The sequence below is a fragment of the Cupressus sempervirens genome, chromosome 1 (assembly GCF_028749045.1).
Source record: "Cupressus sempervirens isolate cs-2001-9-10 chromosome 1, ASM2874904v1, whole genome shotgun sequence".
NCBI lineage: Eukaryota > Viridiplantae > Streptophyta > Pinopsida > Cupressales > Cupressaceae > Cupressus > Cupressus sempervirens.
Window position 1 is genome coordinate 223,157,841 of NC_143118.1, and position 14,504 is coordinate 223,172,344.

General features: G+C 41.4%; 2 protein-coding genes across 2 annotated transcripts in view; both read left to right on the top strand.

Moving 5' to 3' along the window:
- Window positions 1–3,783, top strand: part of LOC149576963 (seed linoleate 9S-lipoxygenase-2-like) — an 89,939-nt gene extending 86,156 nt beyond the window's left edge. Inside the window, exons 2-5 of the mRNA XM_089795558.1 lie at window positions 2,140–2,417; window positions 2,775–3,014; window positions 3,119–3,354; window positions 3,715–3,783. Coding sequence (XP_089651684.1) covers window positions 2,140–2,417; window positions 2,775–3,014; window positions 3,119–3,220 — 620 coding nt within the window. The 3' untranslated portion in view covers window positions 3,221–3,354; window positions 3,715–3,783. The remainder of the gene's footprint in view (window positions 1–2,139; window positions 2,418–2,774; window positions 3,015–3,118; window positions 3,355–3,714) is intronic.
- A 5,922-nt stretch (window positions 3,784–9,705) lies between these two features.
- On the top strand, window positions 9,706–14,234 carry LOC149576964 (putative lipoxygenase 5). The gene is made up of 4 exons (XM_089821263.1): window positions 9,706–12,823; window positions 12,916–13,193; window positions 13,279–13,534; window positions 13,643–14,234. Exons 2-3 carry the CDS (start codon window positions 12,964–12,966, stop codon window positions 13,475–13,477), a joined length of 429 nt encoding a protein of 142 aa, XP_089677389.1. The 5' UTR covers window positions 9,706–12,823; window positions 12,916–12,963; the 3' UTR covers window positions 13,478–13,534; window positions 13,643–14,234.
- Window positions 14,235–14,504: the final 270 nt, after the last annotated feature.

Genomic DNA, 14,504 nt, shown 5'->3' on the forward strand with positions numbered 1-14,504 from the left:
AGTTTTTGCTCCCATCCTTTTCATGGATGAAACACCTGTCATTTTCCATCAGCACTTTGTATCCCTTTTAAATGAGCTAACCAATGCTCATCAAATTGTGCTTCATACCAGGGGTGAAATACACATTTTGTATTTCCTTCTTCTCACCTTTCTTGGTGCGGACCATAATAGATCCTTTGCCAACAACTGGTAGGGTTCCATTGTTACCCATTTTAATCTCAGATTTAAAACTCTTGTCAATGAATGAAAACAAAGTTTCATTACCACTCACTTGGTTGCTACATCCACTGTCGAGGTACCAAACCTCAGGGCTTCCTTCTTCACCAACATTACACATGATGAAGGTAGTGGTATTATTTCCACTTCCCATATTCACATCAGCCACATTTGCTTGTCCCGATTGATCATTTTGCTTCTTCCAGCATTCATTTGCATAGTGCCCATATTTATGACAATAGCGCATTCTACATTACTCTTATTTGAGTTGTAGTTTTTCTTACCTTCTCTTGAGGTATTTTGTGAGCTACTTGCTCCATATGCTCTTCTTGAGCTTTCTGTTGTAGCATTCCTTTGTCCTCCATTACCTCGGCCTCTACCTTTGGAGTTTCTACCTGAGCCATTTCTTCCTCTCCCCCTTCCTCTTGAATTTGTCTGAGCCTTGAATGCTTGCTCTTGGGAAGATGAAGAAGTAGATCTATTGATCCTATGCTCATGGGTTTGAAGTGTACCCATCAACTCATCCATTGTCAAAACAATGAGGTCTTTTGCCTCTTCTATGGTCATGACCAAATTGTCATATTTATGAGGTAAACTCCTCAATATCTTTTCCACTATCCTCTGCTCTTGATAGTCTTCTCCATTTGACTTCAATTGGTTAATCACATTGGGGGTTCTTGAACTAAAGTCTGCAACCGATTCATTTTCCTTCATCTGAAGGTTCTCAAACTCCCTCCTTATGTTCTGTAGCTTTACTATATGAACTTTATCAGTCCCCTTGAAGTTCGTCTCAAGGATATTCCATGCTTCCTTTGCATAATTTGTTGCTGCAATATTTGGGAATATTGTCTTTGTCATTGCTGCTTCAATAAGACTTAATGCCTTTGCATCTTTCCTTTTGACTTTTTCAAATGAGTCTTTTGTGCATTTGTGAGAGCAGCATATACTGAGTTAAATCAGTCACATCATTGAATCCATTAACTACAAACTCCCACAAATCATTTGCAACCATAATGGTTTTCATCTTCTTTGCCCATGTATCATAATTTTGCCCATTGAAGGGTGGTGGCTGCTGCCATATCTTTCCTGCATCTCCTGCCATGTCAAATATCCCAAGAAAACAAATGCCCTAACTCACTGTGGATGTGAGACCTCAATGCTCTGATACCATGTGAGAAACATTATAAAAATCAAACTTAAACTCTCAATCCTAAACCTAAAATTTTGCTCGGCACTTAAAAACTGCTCAGCACATGAAGGTGTCGAGTGCCAGTTTTGCTCAGTACTTGCTTGGCATAGGAAGGTGCTGAGTGATAGATTGCTCGGCACTTGATGTGCCGAGTGACAGGCAACAGGTGCCGAGTAAACTTGGCACACAAATGAGAAAGCTCAACACCAATGGATGCCGAGTGAGCTCGACTCACAAAGAAAATGCTCAGCACTTGAAGAGCTCGGCACAAAAAAATGCAGTAGGTGTCGAGTGTTCTGTTTCAACTAAAATATTATAACTTAGAGAAATTCAACGTGAATGCTTTCACCATTAAGACCAGAAAGGCCAAAGCTTTAACTTTTCAAACAAACTTGTCAAATGCAATGAATAGAAGAGGAAGATAGATTCAAGTATGCCTGCTTGCTTTCTATTCAATCTTTTATTAAACTATTACAAAATCTGGGAGCATTCGGCTTCAACCAGAAAACCTTAAAATAACTCTAAACTGATAATACTTCAAATTTCAATAAACTTTTAAACTTGCAGCTCTAATGGTTGCATACAAAGGTGCCTGGAGCAATCACTGCTTCAAGAGGACAATCGTATTAATTTTTTCTATCTGTTCTGGACGTCAGGAGGGTAGGTGAGCATTTGGCTCTAGGGACAAATGTCAACACTGCATTAAATATTCCAACATGATGTCTGGATTGTAGAGACGGGAGAGGGGGAGAGAGGGGAGGAGATTTCGATAAGTTTGGATGGTTCAAACAATGAATATATGAGTTACAACGTCACCTTCAAATGGAAGGTTGAATTTGGAGAGACCGGCGCATTGCTAGTGAAGAATGCTTACGCTCGAGAATTCTTCTTGAAATCGCTTACCCTCTTCGACGTCCCCGGAAAACTCCCACAGCTTCGTTTCTTCTGCAATTCATGGATCTTCCCTTTCTACTTATTCGACAAAGCCCCCCGTGTCTTCTTTTCTAACAAGGTATAAAACCCTAGAACGATAGAAGCACCTAGAATATAATTCCAGCATACTTTTAGGGTTTGTTGAATGCTATTTCGTCTTATCATTTTTCTAATTCGTTCAAACTAATTTGTGTTGATCTATATTGTTTATTTTCATTCATCCCTCCTTTTTAAAGTAATGAGAAGCCAAACCTCATCTTAGCCTTCCTGGCTTTTTACAGTAGTACTTTTGTACACAAGTTTTTAAATTTATGATTGAAATTTGATCACCGAACTTTTAGCGAAATCGATATTAGCACAGAGCCTATCAGGTAAAACATTCACCTTTGGCCTATAGTTTTCCAAAATTATGAACTAAATTATATTTTGATTCTAGAGTCATCTTCCCGATGAAACATCTGCTGGTCTGATAACGTTGAGAGAGCAAGAGCCGTCGACCCTGCGAGGAAATGGAAGTGGAGAGAGGAAGTTTTGGGATCGTGTATATGATTATGATGTTTACAATGATCTCGGCGACCCAGATAAGGATTCCGATCTTCTCGGGGAGTGTTCGGTGGGTCCAAACATTTTCCTGGTCCGAGGAGATGTCGAACAGGACGCCCCCCAACTGAAACAGGTATTTGTAATATAGCAGCGGTACTAATTCAATGGCATACAAATGAACGACTCGCACCATGTATTGTAATAGATTGTCCGCTTACTCAACGTCTGACATGACAGATAGCAACTGGGAAAGCAATATTCGTCCACGCGGTTAACCCCGTTCTTCGTTCCACCGGACGAGAAGTCTCCTCATTTGGTTGCCTCCGACTACAGAGCTGATTTGTTGCGGGCGTTGGTCAAGAAGATATTATCCTCTCCAAGGTCTGATCCTACCTATTTCTCGTCTCTGAAGGAAATAGAAGCTCTTTACAGCATGGCGGATTCTCATTTTCCGATTCCCCAAGTTCTTCAGAGTATGCGACAAACAAACTTCTTTAATCTTAAATTCATTTTTTTCTCATGGGATTGGGAGGTAGTCTGTAGCCATCTCAAGCCATCCTATCCCACCTTTTAAATGTGAAAACATTTTCAAAGCGGAGTTCATGAGAAATTACCCACAATCTTAAAACAACTATACTTTGCTACAGACTGAAATATAAAGCTTTCATAATACTAATTTAGTATGATATCAGTAGTTGTAACTTACTTTTAGTCTTTACCATAAATCATCATGATTGAATTCTGAAAACCAAAAATAAAAAATGCACAACTGTTTGGAGTTTGCCTGAGCTGATATCAACAAAAAAATTGATCTTAACATTTGTGTTTCACAGCTGAAAAATCCGCGTGGAAGGAGAACGACGAGTTTGCTCGACAAGCCCTTTCAGGGATTAATCCCATGGCCATTATTTGTCTGCAGGCAAGAAAACTGGTCTTCCACGTCTTATAAGTTTTTCTATCTTGAATGGTGTAGTTGTATTCTGATTATTTTGCTTGGCAATTCGTACGGAGCTTTCCTCCTTCCAGCAGCTTGGACCCCGAGTTGCATGGCCCGCAGGAGAGTTCTATGACAGTGGACGTGATGCAGAGTCCTGCAGCAACCACCTTCTTTTAACCTTCCAATGGTTTTGACAATCCAACTTTGGATTCTAGGACCTATCTCAAGTCCTTTTAACCCCACCAGGTATTCTCGACCAATGACCCCAAAGAAGCAATCTCCTTCCTCACTTCACCCACTGACTCAATGATGAGGACACAACCCAAGAACAGAATGGACAAATATGAAAGGGAAATTATATTAACTGAGAAAATAAGCTAGTACAAATAGTACAGAGAAAATAAACTTCAGAACATGCCCTAAGGGCTTACAATAGCACAAATTTGGAGAATATTTCTTCTTTTAGCACCTCCTCTCAAACTCCACTCCGAACTGCCTTTTACAATGCCAGAAATCTCCTTAAATAGACCCCAGAGGGTTAAGGACTAGGAGTACATTCTAGAAAGTGCTAGTAGGCATCCACCGACCAAATAGAAGGTTCCGGAAGCTGCATTAGAAGTCAGTGCAATTCTAGAAGAATCCAGAAATGGTAACTGAACTTCCGGGAGGCATAACTTTTGAACCGTAGCTCCGATTGACGAACCGTTTACATTTTCGGAAAACTCTCAAAGCGCTCTATAGCCCTATGGACCAGCTTCGCTCGTCCCCCATTTTTCGGCCCTTTTCGAGGTCATTTAATGCCCCTAACCTGACTTCGAAGCATTCTTAGGGGGTCTCCAAAACTCGAAAAACTGCAATAACTTTCAAACCGTGGGGCCTTTTGACCTGATTCTTTTTCTAGAATGCTCTAAATCACAATTACATTCATCTGGCCAATTCACACCTTCTAGGTCACCAAAATGATGGCCAAATTGCATGCTCCTATTTTTTCGGGATTTTCAAACACACTGATAGTGGAACTGTGAGAGTTGGAACCTTTATTTGACCCAAATGGGTATCCAAAAATGTAAAGACATGAAATAGAAACTAAGTCTAAGTACATTTTTTTTTTGGGTGACACAGGATTGCCCTTATACCTCTGGATGCTCCTGCATCACTCAACCTATGGAGACAATCTATGGACACCTCGACCAACCACAATCCACAACTTGCTTGGATCGACCAATCCCACAACACCAAATTCCACTTTTAGGCCTGCAATTCTTGCAGCGTTTTCAAATCTGCTTCTATCCTTTTCTTCAGAATTCCCTTAACACTCTAGGGACTTCTCTACCCATCCGAATTCCCTTAGGACTCTTCAAAGGATCCCAAAAGCTTTAGAGGATCTTGCTCTGGCACCCCCAGACCCCCATATTATGCCTAAGCCTAATTGATCAGGTTAGACTAGGCTTCACAGTAGAGTGGAAAAGATGGGTTCCCAAGATCCCCATCACTTGCGGCAATCCTAACACACTCTATACATTCACAATCAGCACTTCATCAAGTTAGAAATGCCCTCCATCTTGACTGTCCCCAACTTGGCTTCCAAACCCAGTCAAGCACATGGTCATGCTTGACCTAGAGCTGGCTTGAAACACTGCCTACCCTGCTCACCATGCCTCCAACCTCTGGAATCATGTAGGTAAGGCTCTTAACTTGCATCTTCCTCAATTTTAGAGAGTTCCACTGGAGAATGTGCAAGTTAGAGCGCCATTTGTGCAAGGACCCCGAAATCTGGGTTATTTGGATCTCTTCAGCACATTCAATCACCCAGGGATCAAAATGAGATTGCTACGGCCCAAATTACTTCAAACCCGAACTAATAACCTCTGCCTACGCACCTTCAGCACATTCAGACTGTATAGAAGTGTAAGATTCTCTACAACATGCGATCTACTTGAAATTAAAAGTTTTTTAAATTCAGTTTTCTTCAAGCTTCTATTACAACCCGTTTTTCTCCACTGCTTTGCTCATATTTGATAGGTTTATAATCTATTGTGACCATTGGAACAACCGAATGGTCATTCCCAACCAAATAACAACTCTTCAAACATAAGTTCTAAATGACTCAAAACTCTTGCTTGGACTAAATCTAACCCGAATCACCCTTAAGACATTGAAACCATCTATTTATGACTCCCTGGTCTCATTAAGCCACTTGGTTTATAACATGACCATAGTGCTAATGGACCTTACAATGAGTCTTTTATTACAAAATATGGAACAACTCGAATCATGCCTTGGAGTGGTTGGGTGCTTTGCACCATACTCCCTAGGCCAATTAAACTCAAGCCTTTTGAGTTGGTAGGTTGGACGGCTCATATCCCAATCTCTTAATGGCTATTTCAGTGAGCCAACTTGCATCTTCTATAGGCTTGCCTCTCCACTTGATGAGATAATCCATGTGTATTTGCCTCCGGGTCCTTTTGCCTTCTCTCTTATCCAAGATGCATTCAGTCTCTGGTGCCACTACCTTAGGAAGAGACTTGATGGTTTCATCATCCTCCTTAAGTACTGTATTGCCAATACTATCTTTCTCAGGTCCCTTGTATGCATATAAGTCAAAAATGTTAAAGGTATTAGAAAGCCCAATGTATGGAGGCAACTCTACCTTATAGGCATTCTGACCACACTTCTGCAAGATCTTAAAAGGACCTATCTTCCTCATCATCAGTTTGCTGAACTTGCCTTTAGGAAGTCTCTCATTCTTCAGATGCACCATAACCAAGTCCCCTACTGCAAATTGAAGGTCTCTTCTTTTGGTGTCTGCGACTTCCTTGTATTTCCCCATGATCTTCTCTAATCTGTCCTTAACTTCTTGATGGATTTCTTTCATTACCTCTGCAAAATCATTAGCTTGTGCACTGCTCCTTTCCATGGGCTTGACTTCTCTCAACTCCATCACCCCTCTAGGATGAGTGCCATAAACAATTTGAAATGGGCTCAATCTGGTGGTCCTGTTTACTGAGTCATTATAAGCAAATTCTGCTTGCGCTATGACTGAGTCCCATGATGAACCATGTTCTTTGGTAAGGCATCTCAATAGGTTGCCTAATGACCTGTTGACCACCTCCGTTTGACCATCCGATTGTGGATGGTATGTTGATGAAAAGGCTAGGTCTGTCCCAAGCTTCTTCCACAAGGTCCTCCAAAAATGACCAAGGAACTTGGGATCCCTATCAGAAACTATGGATAATGGAAATCCATGTAATCTAATGATCTCCTTAAAGAAGATACCTGCAATGTGAGAAGCATCATGACTAGTTTTGCATGGCAAGAAGTGTGCCATCTTAGAAAACCTATCCACCACTACACGAACACTATCTTATCCCTGTCTTGTCTTTGGCAATCCAAGCACAAAGTCCAAACTCACTGCATCCCAAGGCCTATTGGGTATTGGTAGTGGAGTATACAGTCCTGCATTAGAAGTTCTTCCTTTTTCCTTTTAGCACACCATACAAGTTTCTACAAATCTTCTCACATCTGTTGGCATTCTTGGTCAATAGTAGAATCTTCTAACCAGTTCAAGGGTCTTGTCCAACCCAAAATGACCTACTAGGCCCCCACAATGTTTCTCTTTTATGATATTCTCCCTTAGTGATCCCCTAGGGATACACAATTGACTCCCTTTAAAAAGTAATCCTTCTTGTAGTATGTAATCTGCATATGTACTGTGATACTATCCAGTCATATCCTTACAAACTTGATAGACCTCCTTGAAGTCTTCATCTTCAACATACATGTCTTTGATGGAGTGAAACCCTACATTCTCTAACCTCAACTCCCAAATGGTTAGATTTCTTCTACTGAGGGCATCAGCAACCTTATTTGCCAGCCCTTTCTTATGCTTGATGGTGAAGGTATAGGATTGGAGATACTCCATCCACTTCACATGCTTGTGGTTCAACCTTTCCTGCCTATTTAAGAAACTCAAAGCATGGTTATCAGTGTAGACAACAAACTCCTTGGGCAATAAATAATGTCTCCACTTTCTTAAGGACTGAACCATGGCATACATCTCTAAATCATAGGTTGAACACCTTTGTTTGGCCTCGTTCAACTTTTCACTGAAGAAGGCAACTGGCCTACCCTCTTGGCTTAGGACTCCTCCTAGAGCCCTGGTACTTTCATCACACTCAATTGTGAAGACCTTATTAAAATCCGGCAACACTAAGACTGGTTGTTCTGCAACCTTCTTCTTCAAGGCTTCAAAAGCTTGGTTAGCCTCTTGGGTCCACTTAAACTGACATTTTCATCCACCCTTAATGGTGTCTATCATGGGAGCACTCACATTACTAAAGCCTCTAATAAAATTCCTATGGAAGCTTGCTAGGCCATGAAAACCCTTGACCTCACTTGCTATTCTTGGAGTGGGCCAACTTAATATGGCCTCCACCTTACTAGGATCCATCTTAAGGTTCCCCTTAGAGATAACGAATCCCAAGAAAACCAACTCTTCCTACAAAAAGACACACTTCTCTAGATTGATCCTTAACTTTTCCTCTAACAATCTTTTCAACACTTGCTCAATATGATCTAAGTGCTCTCTTTTACTCTTGCTGTAGATGAGAATATCATCTAAATATACTACAACAAAGTGATTAATAAAGGGCTTGAGTACCTCGTTCATGAGTCTCGTGAAGGTGCTTGGTGCATTTGAGAGACCGAAGGGCATTACCATCCATTCAAAGAGCCCCTCATTGGTCTTGAATGTTGTCTTCCATTCATCTCCCTCTCTCACCCTGATCCGGTGATAACCACTTTTCAAATCCATCTTGGTGTAGTATCTAGCCCCTCCTAGGCAATCCATCAAATCTTCCATCCTTAGCATCGGGAACCGTTATCTAATGGTAATCTTGTTAATAGCCCTAGAGTCCATACATAATCTCCATGTACTATCTTGCTTTGGGGCTAACAGGGCTGGCATAGCACAAGGACTAATGCTTCTCCTTATGAACCCCTTGCTCAACAGTTCCTCAATCTGTCTAGCCAATTCTTCATTTTGGCTGGGTGTGAGTTTGTAAGCAGCCTTGTTTGGGAGTGTGGAGCCTGGTATGAAGTCAATACAATGACTCACTTCTTGAACAGGTGGAAGAGTCTCTGTCTTCCCATCAGCAATCACTTCTCTATACTGGCTCAACAAATCTCGAACCTCCTTAAGCCCCACTATCCTCCAAGGTTCCTTTCTATCCTCTTTGTAAACCTTCTTCTTTACTTGTGGCCTGACCACAATGGCATAACAGGTAGTGTCCTTCCCTTTGATGGTCTTCAAAAACTCCTTCTCTCCAACCACTAGCATGCTGCTAGCTTGAGGAGTCTCCTGTCCTTCCTCTAGTAGAGGTCTCATGGTATAATTCCTTCCATCTTTGGTGATCTCACACACATTGGTTTTTCCTTGATGGCATGATTCCACATCATATTGCCAGGGCCTACCCAACAATAAGTGGCAAGCATCCATATCAGCCACATCACACAAGATTTTGTCATGGTAGTCCCCAATCCTAAACTCCACATATACCTGCTCATTCACCCAAGCTTGTTGTTCCTTGTTTAGCCATGACACTTTATAAGGGTTAGGATGAGGTATCTTTTTCAATCCAAGTTTCTCTACCATGGAAATGGAAGCTAAGTTATCAGTAGAACCAGAATCCACTATAACCTTACACACTTTACCTTTTACCTTGCAAGTAGTTTTGAACAAGGTCTTCCTTTGCGCCGGTTCTTTGGTTGGAGGGTTCTTCAACAGGATCCTATTAAACATCAAGGACTCTCCATGCTCCGGATCTGCAACACCCTTACCTTCATGGTTACTTTGAGCATCATCTTCATGTGTTAGATGGACTCTATGGTCCCCTCCTTGCTGACTATTCCCCCTTTCAGGGCATCTAGAGGCTTGATGTCCCACCTGGTTGCAATTGAAACATCTACCAGTGAACACTCCTGGAATTCTACCCCCCAATCTGCCTCTTCCATTGCCTCTTCTTCCTCTAAAACCTCCTCTTGAACTTGTCTCAACTTCCTAATTTTCTTTATTACTTGACTCCTCTTGGGGTTTGTAGAATGAATCTCTCCCGCTGAACCTTCCTCTACCTCTATTATTATTATTGGCTCCCCTTGACTTGTTTTGAGAGTCACCTTTCCTTCTCTGTTTTTCCTCAATCTTCAATGCCATCTGAAAACATGAATGCACTGACTTCGGGTTAAACAAAGTGAGTTCATCTTGGATGGAGTACTTGAGGCCATTCAAGTACCTTGCCAACTTCTGCTTCTCTATCTTAGTCACCTTGGTCCTCACAGTGAGTTTATGAAACTCTTCAGTGTAGGTACCCACATCCATGTCCTTTTGTCTTAGGCCTTGTAGTTTTTGGTGCACTAGAACTTCGTAGTCCTCAGGGATGAATTGTCTCTTCACCTCCAACTTCATCCTTTTCCATGTTGTGATGGCATCTTTACCCTCATCAAGCCTCTCCGTTTGAAGAAAGTTCCACCAACTCAAAGCAGATCCTTTCATCTTGGCCTTTGCAATCTTCAACCTTTGTGATTTAGGGACATTATCACATTCAAAGTGATTTTCCAATGCTTCAATTCAATCCATGCATTCCTCATCTTGATTTCCTTTCTTCCTACCCTTTCAAGGGATTCCAGCATGACCCTTTGGTCCTCTGATAGGGCTTGTCTAGATCTATCAGGTTCTGGTCCATTTCCCTCTTCTTCTACTTCAGAGTCTTCTTGTGACCCTTTGTTCACCTTTCCTCTCAACTTCTCTATTTCCCTCTTCATCATCCTATTCTCCTCCCTTACAACCCTACTCTCGGCCATCTGTTCTTTGACCAATTTGGCCAACTCAGCATTAGTTACACTTAGAGGGATCTCCCTCTCTTCCTCATTTTTTGACATCTTGTCTTCTTCTTGACTTCCCAATCAAGACCTTGGTGGCTCTGATACCACCTGATGAAGAGTCCTGCAACAACCACCTTCTTTTAACCTTCCAATGGTTTTGACAATCCAACTTTGGATTCTAGGACCTATCTCAAGTCCTTTTACCCCCACTAGGTATACTCAACCAATGACCCCAAAGAAGCAATCTCCTTCCTCACTTCACCCACTGACTCAACCTATGGAGACAATCTATGGACACCCCAACCAACCACAATCCACAACTTTCTTGGATCGACCAATCCCACAACACCAAATTCCACTTTTAGCCCTGCAATTCTTGCAGCCTTTTCAAATCTACTTCTATCCTTTTCTCTAGAATTCCCTTAGCACCCTAGGGACTTCTCTACCCATCCAAATTCCCTTAGGACTCTTCAAAGGATCCCAAAAGCTTGAGAGGATCTTGCTCCAGCACCCCTAGACCCCTATATGATGCCTAAGCGTAATTGATCAAGTTAGACTAGGCTTCACAGCATAGTGGAAAATATGGGTTCCTGATGCAGAGTCCTACAGCAACCACCTTCTTTTAACCTTCCAATGGTTTTGACAATCCAACTTTGGATTCTAGGACCTATCTCAAGTCCTTTTACCCCCACCAGGTATACTTGACCAATGAGCCTAAAGAAGCAATCTCCTTCCTCACTTCACCTACTGACTCAACCTATGGAGACCATCTATGGACACCCTGATCAACCACAATCCACAACTTGCTTGGATCGACCAATCCCACAACACCAAATTCCACTTTTAGGCCTGCAATTCTTGCAGCCTTTTCAAATCTGCTTCTGTCCTTTTCTCCAGAATTCCCTTAACACCCTAGGAACTTCTCTACCCATCCGAATTCCCTTAGGACTCATCAAAGGATCCCAAAAGCTTTAGAGGATCTTGCTCCAGCACCCCTAGCCTAAGCCTAATTGATCAAGTTAGACTAGGCTTCACAGCAGAGTGGAAAAGATGGGTTCCCAAGATCCCCAGCACTTGCAGCAATCCTAACACACTCTATACATTCGCAAACAGCACTTCATCAAGTTAGAAATGCCCTCTATCTTGATTGTTTCCAACTTGGCTTCCAAACCCGGTCAAGCACATGGTCATGCTTGACCTAGAGCCGGCTTGAAACACTGCCTACCCTGCTCACCACGCCTCCAACCTCTAGAATCATGTAGGTAAGGCTCTTAACTTGCATATCCCTCAATTTTAGAGAGTTCCACTGGAGAATGTGCAAGTTAGAGCGCCATTTGTGCAAGGACCCCGAAATCTGGGCTATTCGGAGCATCACCTAGATCCAATGAGTGCTAAGTGTTCCATTTATTCTCATGAGAGATGGATTCATGTTGAATCACTACTCATGAAACATGGGTCAATGAGTTTGACTCAAAATCACACAGTTAAATCCTGATATTCGCATCACAATTTGATTTGCTGTGGAAATTATCTCCTACTTATCCCTTCAGCACATTCAATCACCCAGCAATCAAAATGAGATTGCTACGGCCCAAATTGCTTCAAAACAGAACTAATAGCCTCTTCCTACGCACCTTCAGCACATTCAAACTGTATAGAAGCGTAAGATTCTCTGCAACACGCGATCTACCAGAAATTAAAGGTTTTTTTAATTCAGTTTTCTTCAAGCTCTATTACAACCCATTTTTCTCCACTGCTCTGCTCATATTCGATAGGTTTATAACCTATTGTGACCGTTGGAACAACCGAATGGTCGTTCCCAACCAAATAACAACTTTTCAAACATAAGTTCTAAATGACTCAAAACCCTTGCTTAGACTAAATCTAACCCGAATCACCCTTAAGACACTGAAACCATCTATTTATGACTCCCTGGTCTCATTAAGCCACTTGGTTTACAACATGACCACGGTGCTAATGGACCTTACAATGAGTCTTTTATTACAAAATATGGAACAACCCTCTGCCCTACCATTCCTAACAACTCGAATCAAGCCTTGGAGTGGCTGGGTGCTCTGCACCAGGACGATATCCAGAAAAACCTGGATGGACTTTCCGTGGACCAGGTATGCATAAATCTATCTTGTAAGACACATTTCTTCACGCAACAGATCACTACCACTGTCCTGATATGATCAAATCTGATTTTGTCAAACAGGCTGTAAAAGCGAACAGACTGTTCTCTGTGGATTACTACGATGCTTACATGCCATTCATCGAGCGCATCAACAGTCAGTCAAATTTCATCAAAATGTATGCCGCTCGCACGCTCTTCTTTCTTACTGACCAAGGGATTCTCCGGGCTGTTGCGATCGAGCTGTGTTTGCCTCCCACCAGTGACAACCAGTTCGAAAGAAATGTCTACACCCCTGACCAAGAGGGAAAAGAACATGCAGCAGTTAACGATTCCGTTTACCAGCAGTTAATCAATCATTGGTAAGTTCACATTGGTTAAACTACTGAGGATTCTATTTGGGGTTATCATATTCAAATCTTTATGCAACTTTTCTGCCCATGACAGGCCAAGATCTCATTCTTCTATGGAGCCCTTCATCATCGCCACGCACAGACAACTGAGCAAAATGCATCCCCTTCACAAACTATTACTCCCCCATTACGCTGGCCCTCAATGCGACTGGCCGGCAGCAACTGATCAATGCAGGTGGTGCCATCTAAACTGCTTTCACACCCTCCGAATACGCCATGAAGTTGGCCTCTGAAGTTTACAAACACTGGAAACTCAACGAACAAGGCTTGCCCGCAGATCTAATCAAAAGGTATACGGCTTTTTTTTCTTTTTTTTGGCTCTGTTAAGATCTATTCTCAAATGGCTTGTGTTGAATATAAATAACTCTAATCAAGGAGATTTCAATATGCAATTGCAGAGGAATGGCGGTTGCGAACTCAGCGGCACCTCACGGGTTGAGGCTTGTGATAGAAGACTACCCATATGCAGTTGACGGTCTGGAGATATGGGCCGCTTTAAAGCAATAGGTGAGTGATTACGTGTCACTCTACTACAAGAGCAATGATGCAATCAAGTAAGATACAGAAGTGCAGGCATGGTGGAAGGAGGTGGTGAACGTGGGGCATGGAGATCTGAAGAATGAAAGCGGATGTCATCAGATGGAGTAGGTGGAGGAAGCGGTGGAAGCAATAACAGTCCGATTGAGCTTACCAAACAGCGAATATAAAACATATTCTAATTTCGTTTTCCTATTCCACTCATATTCCAGCAACCAAACGGGGCCTTAGGCTTTTAGGATGAGCACTTAGAAAGAGTTTAGACTTTTAGGATGAGCATTTAAAAAAGTTTAGGCTTTCGTAGTTTCAGTTGGTCTAATACAGTCTTAGTTTTTTAAGTGGTAGATGATTTCTATTTTTGAAAGAGATGTGATACTTATAGATTAGAAAATAATCTTTCTATCCTCTTTTCTAATAAAAAAGTATTAAACAAGTTTATAAAAGTTTATTAAACATGTTCATAATATTATTTTGTCTCTATTTATCTAGGTATAACTAAGATACTTGAAGTCAAGAATATTATTTAAATATGACTAACTACTTTTCTTTCAGTTTTTATTATTATTTTAGAAATTGATTTTCTTTTTGAATATCTGGTTTTCATAAGTTTTAAAAATAAAATTTTGATTGTCTAATGTATGTCATCCAATATTGCATTAGTGATGTTGAGTATGCAATCTAAGTTCATTTAAAGTAAATATTTTATCTAAATATATCATCTAC

Excerpts from the sequence above, each read along its gene's own strand:
- LOC149576964 (XM_089821263.1), top strand. The coding sequence starts at position 12,964 with ATGCCATTCATCGAGCGCATCAACAGTCAGTCAAATTTCATCAAAATG. Across the intron at positions 13,194-13,278 it reads CAGCAGTTAATCAATCATTG|GCCAAGATCTCATTCTTCTA; the intron begins GTAAGTTCACAT and ends TGCCCATGACAG.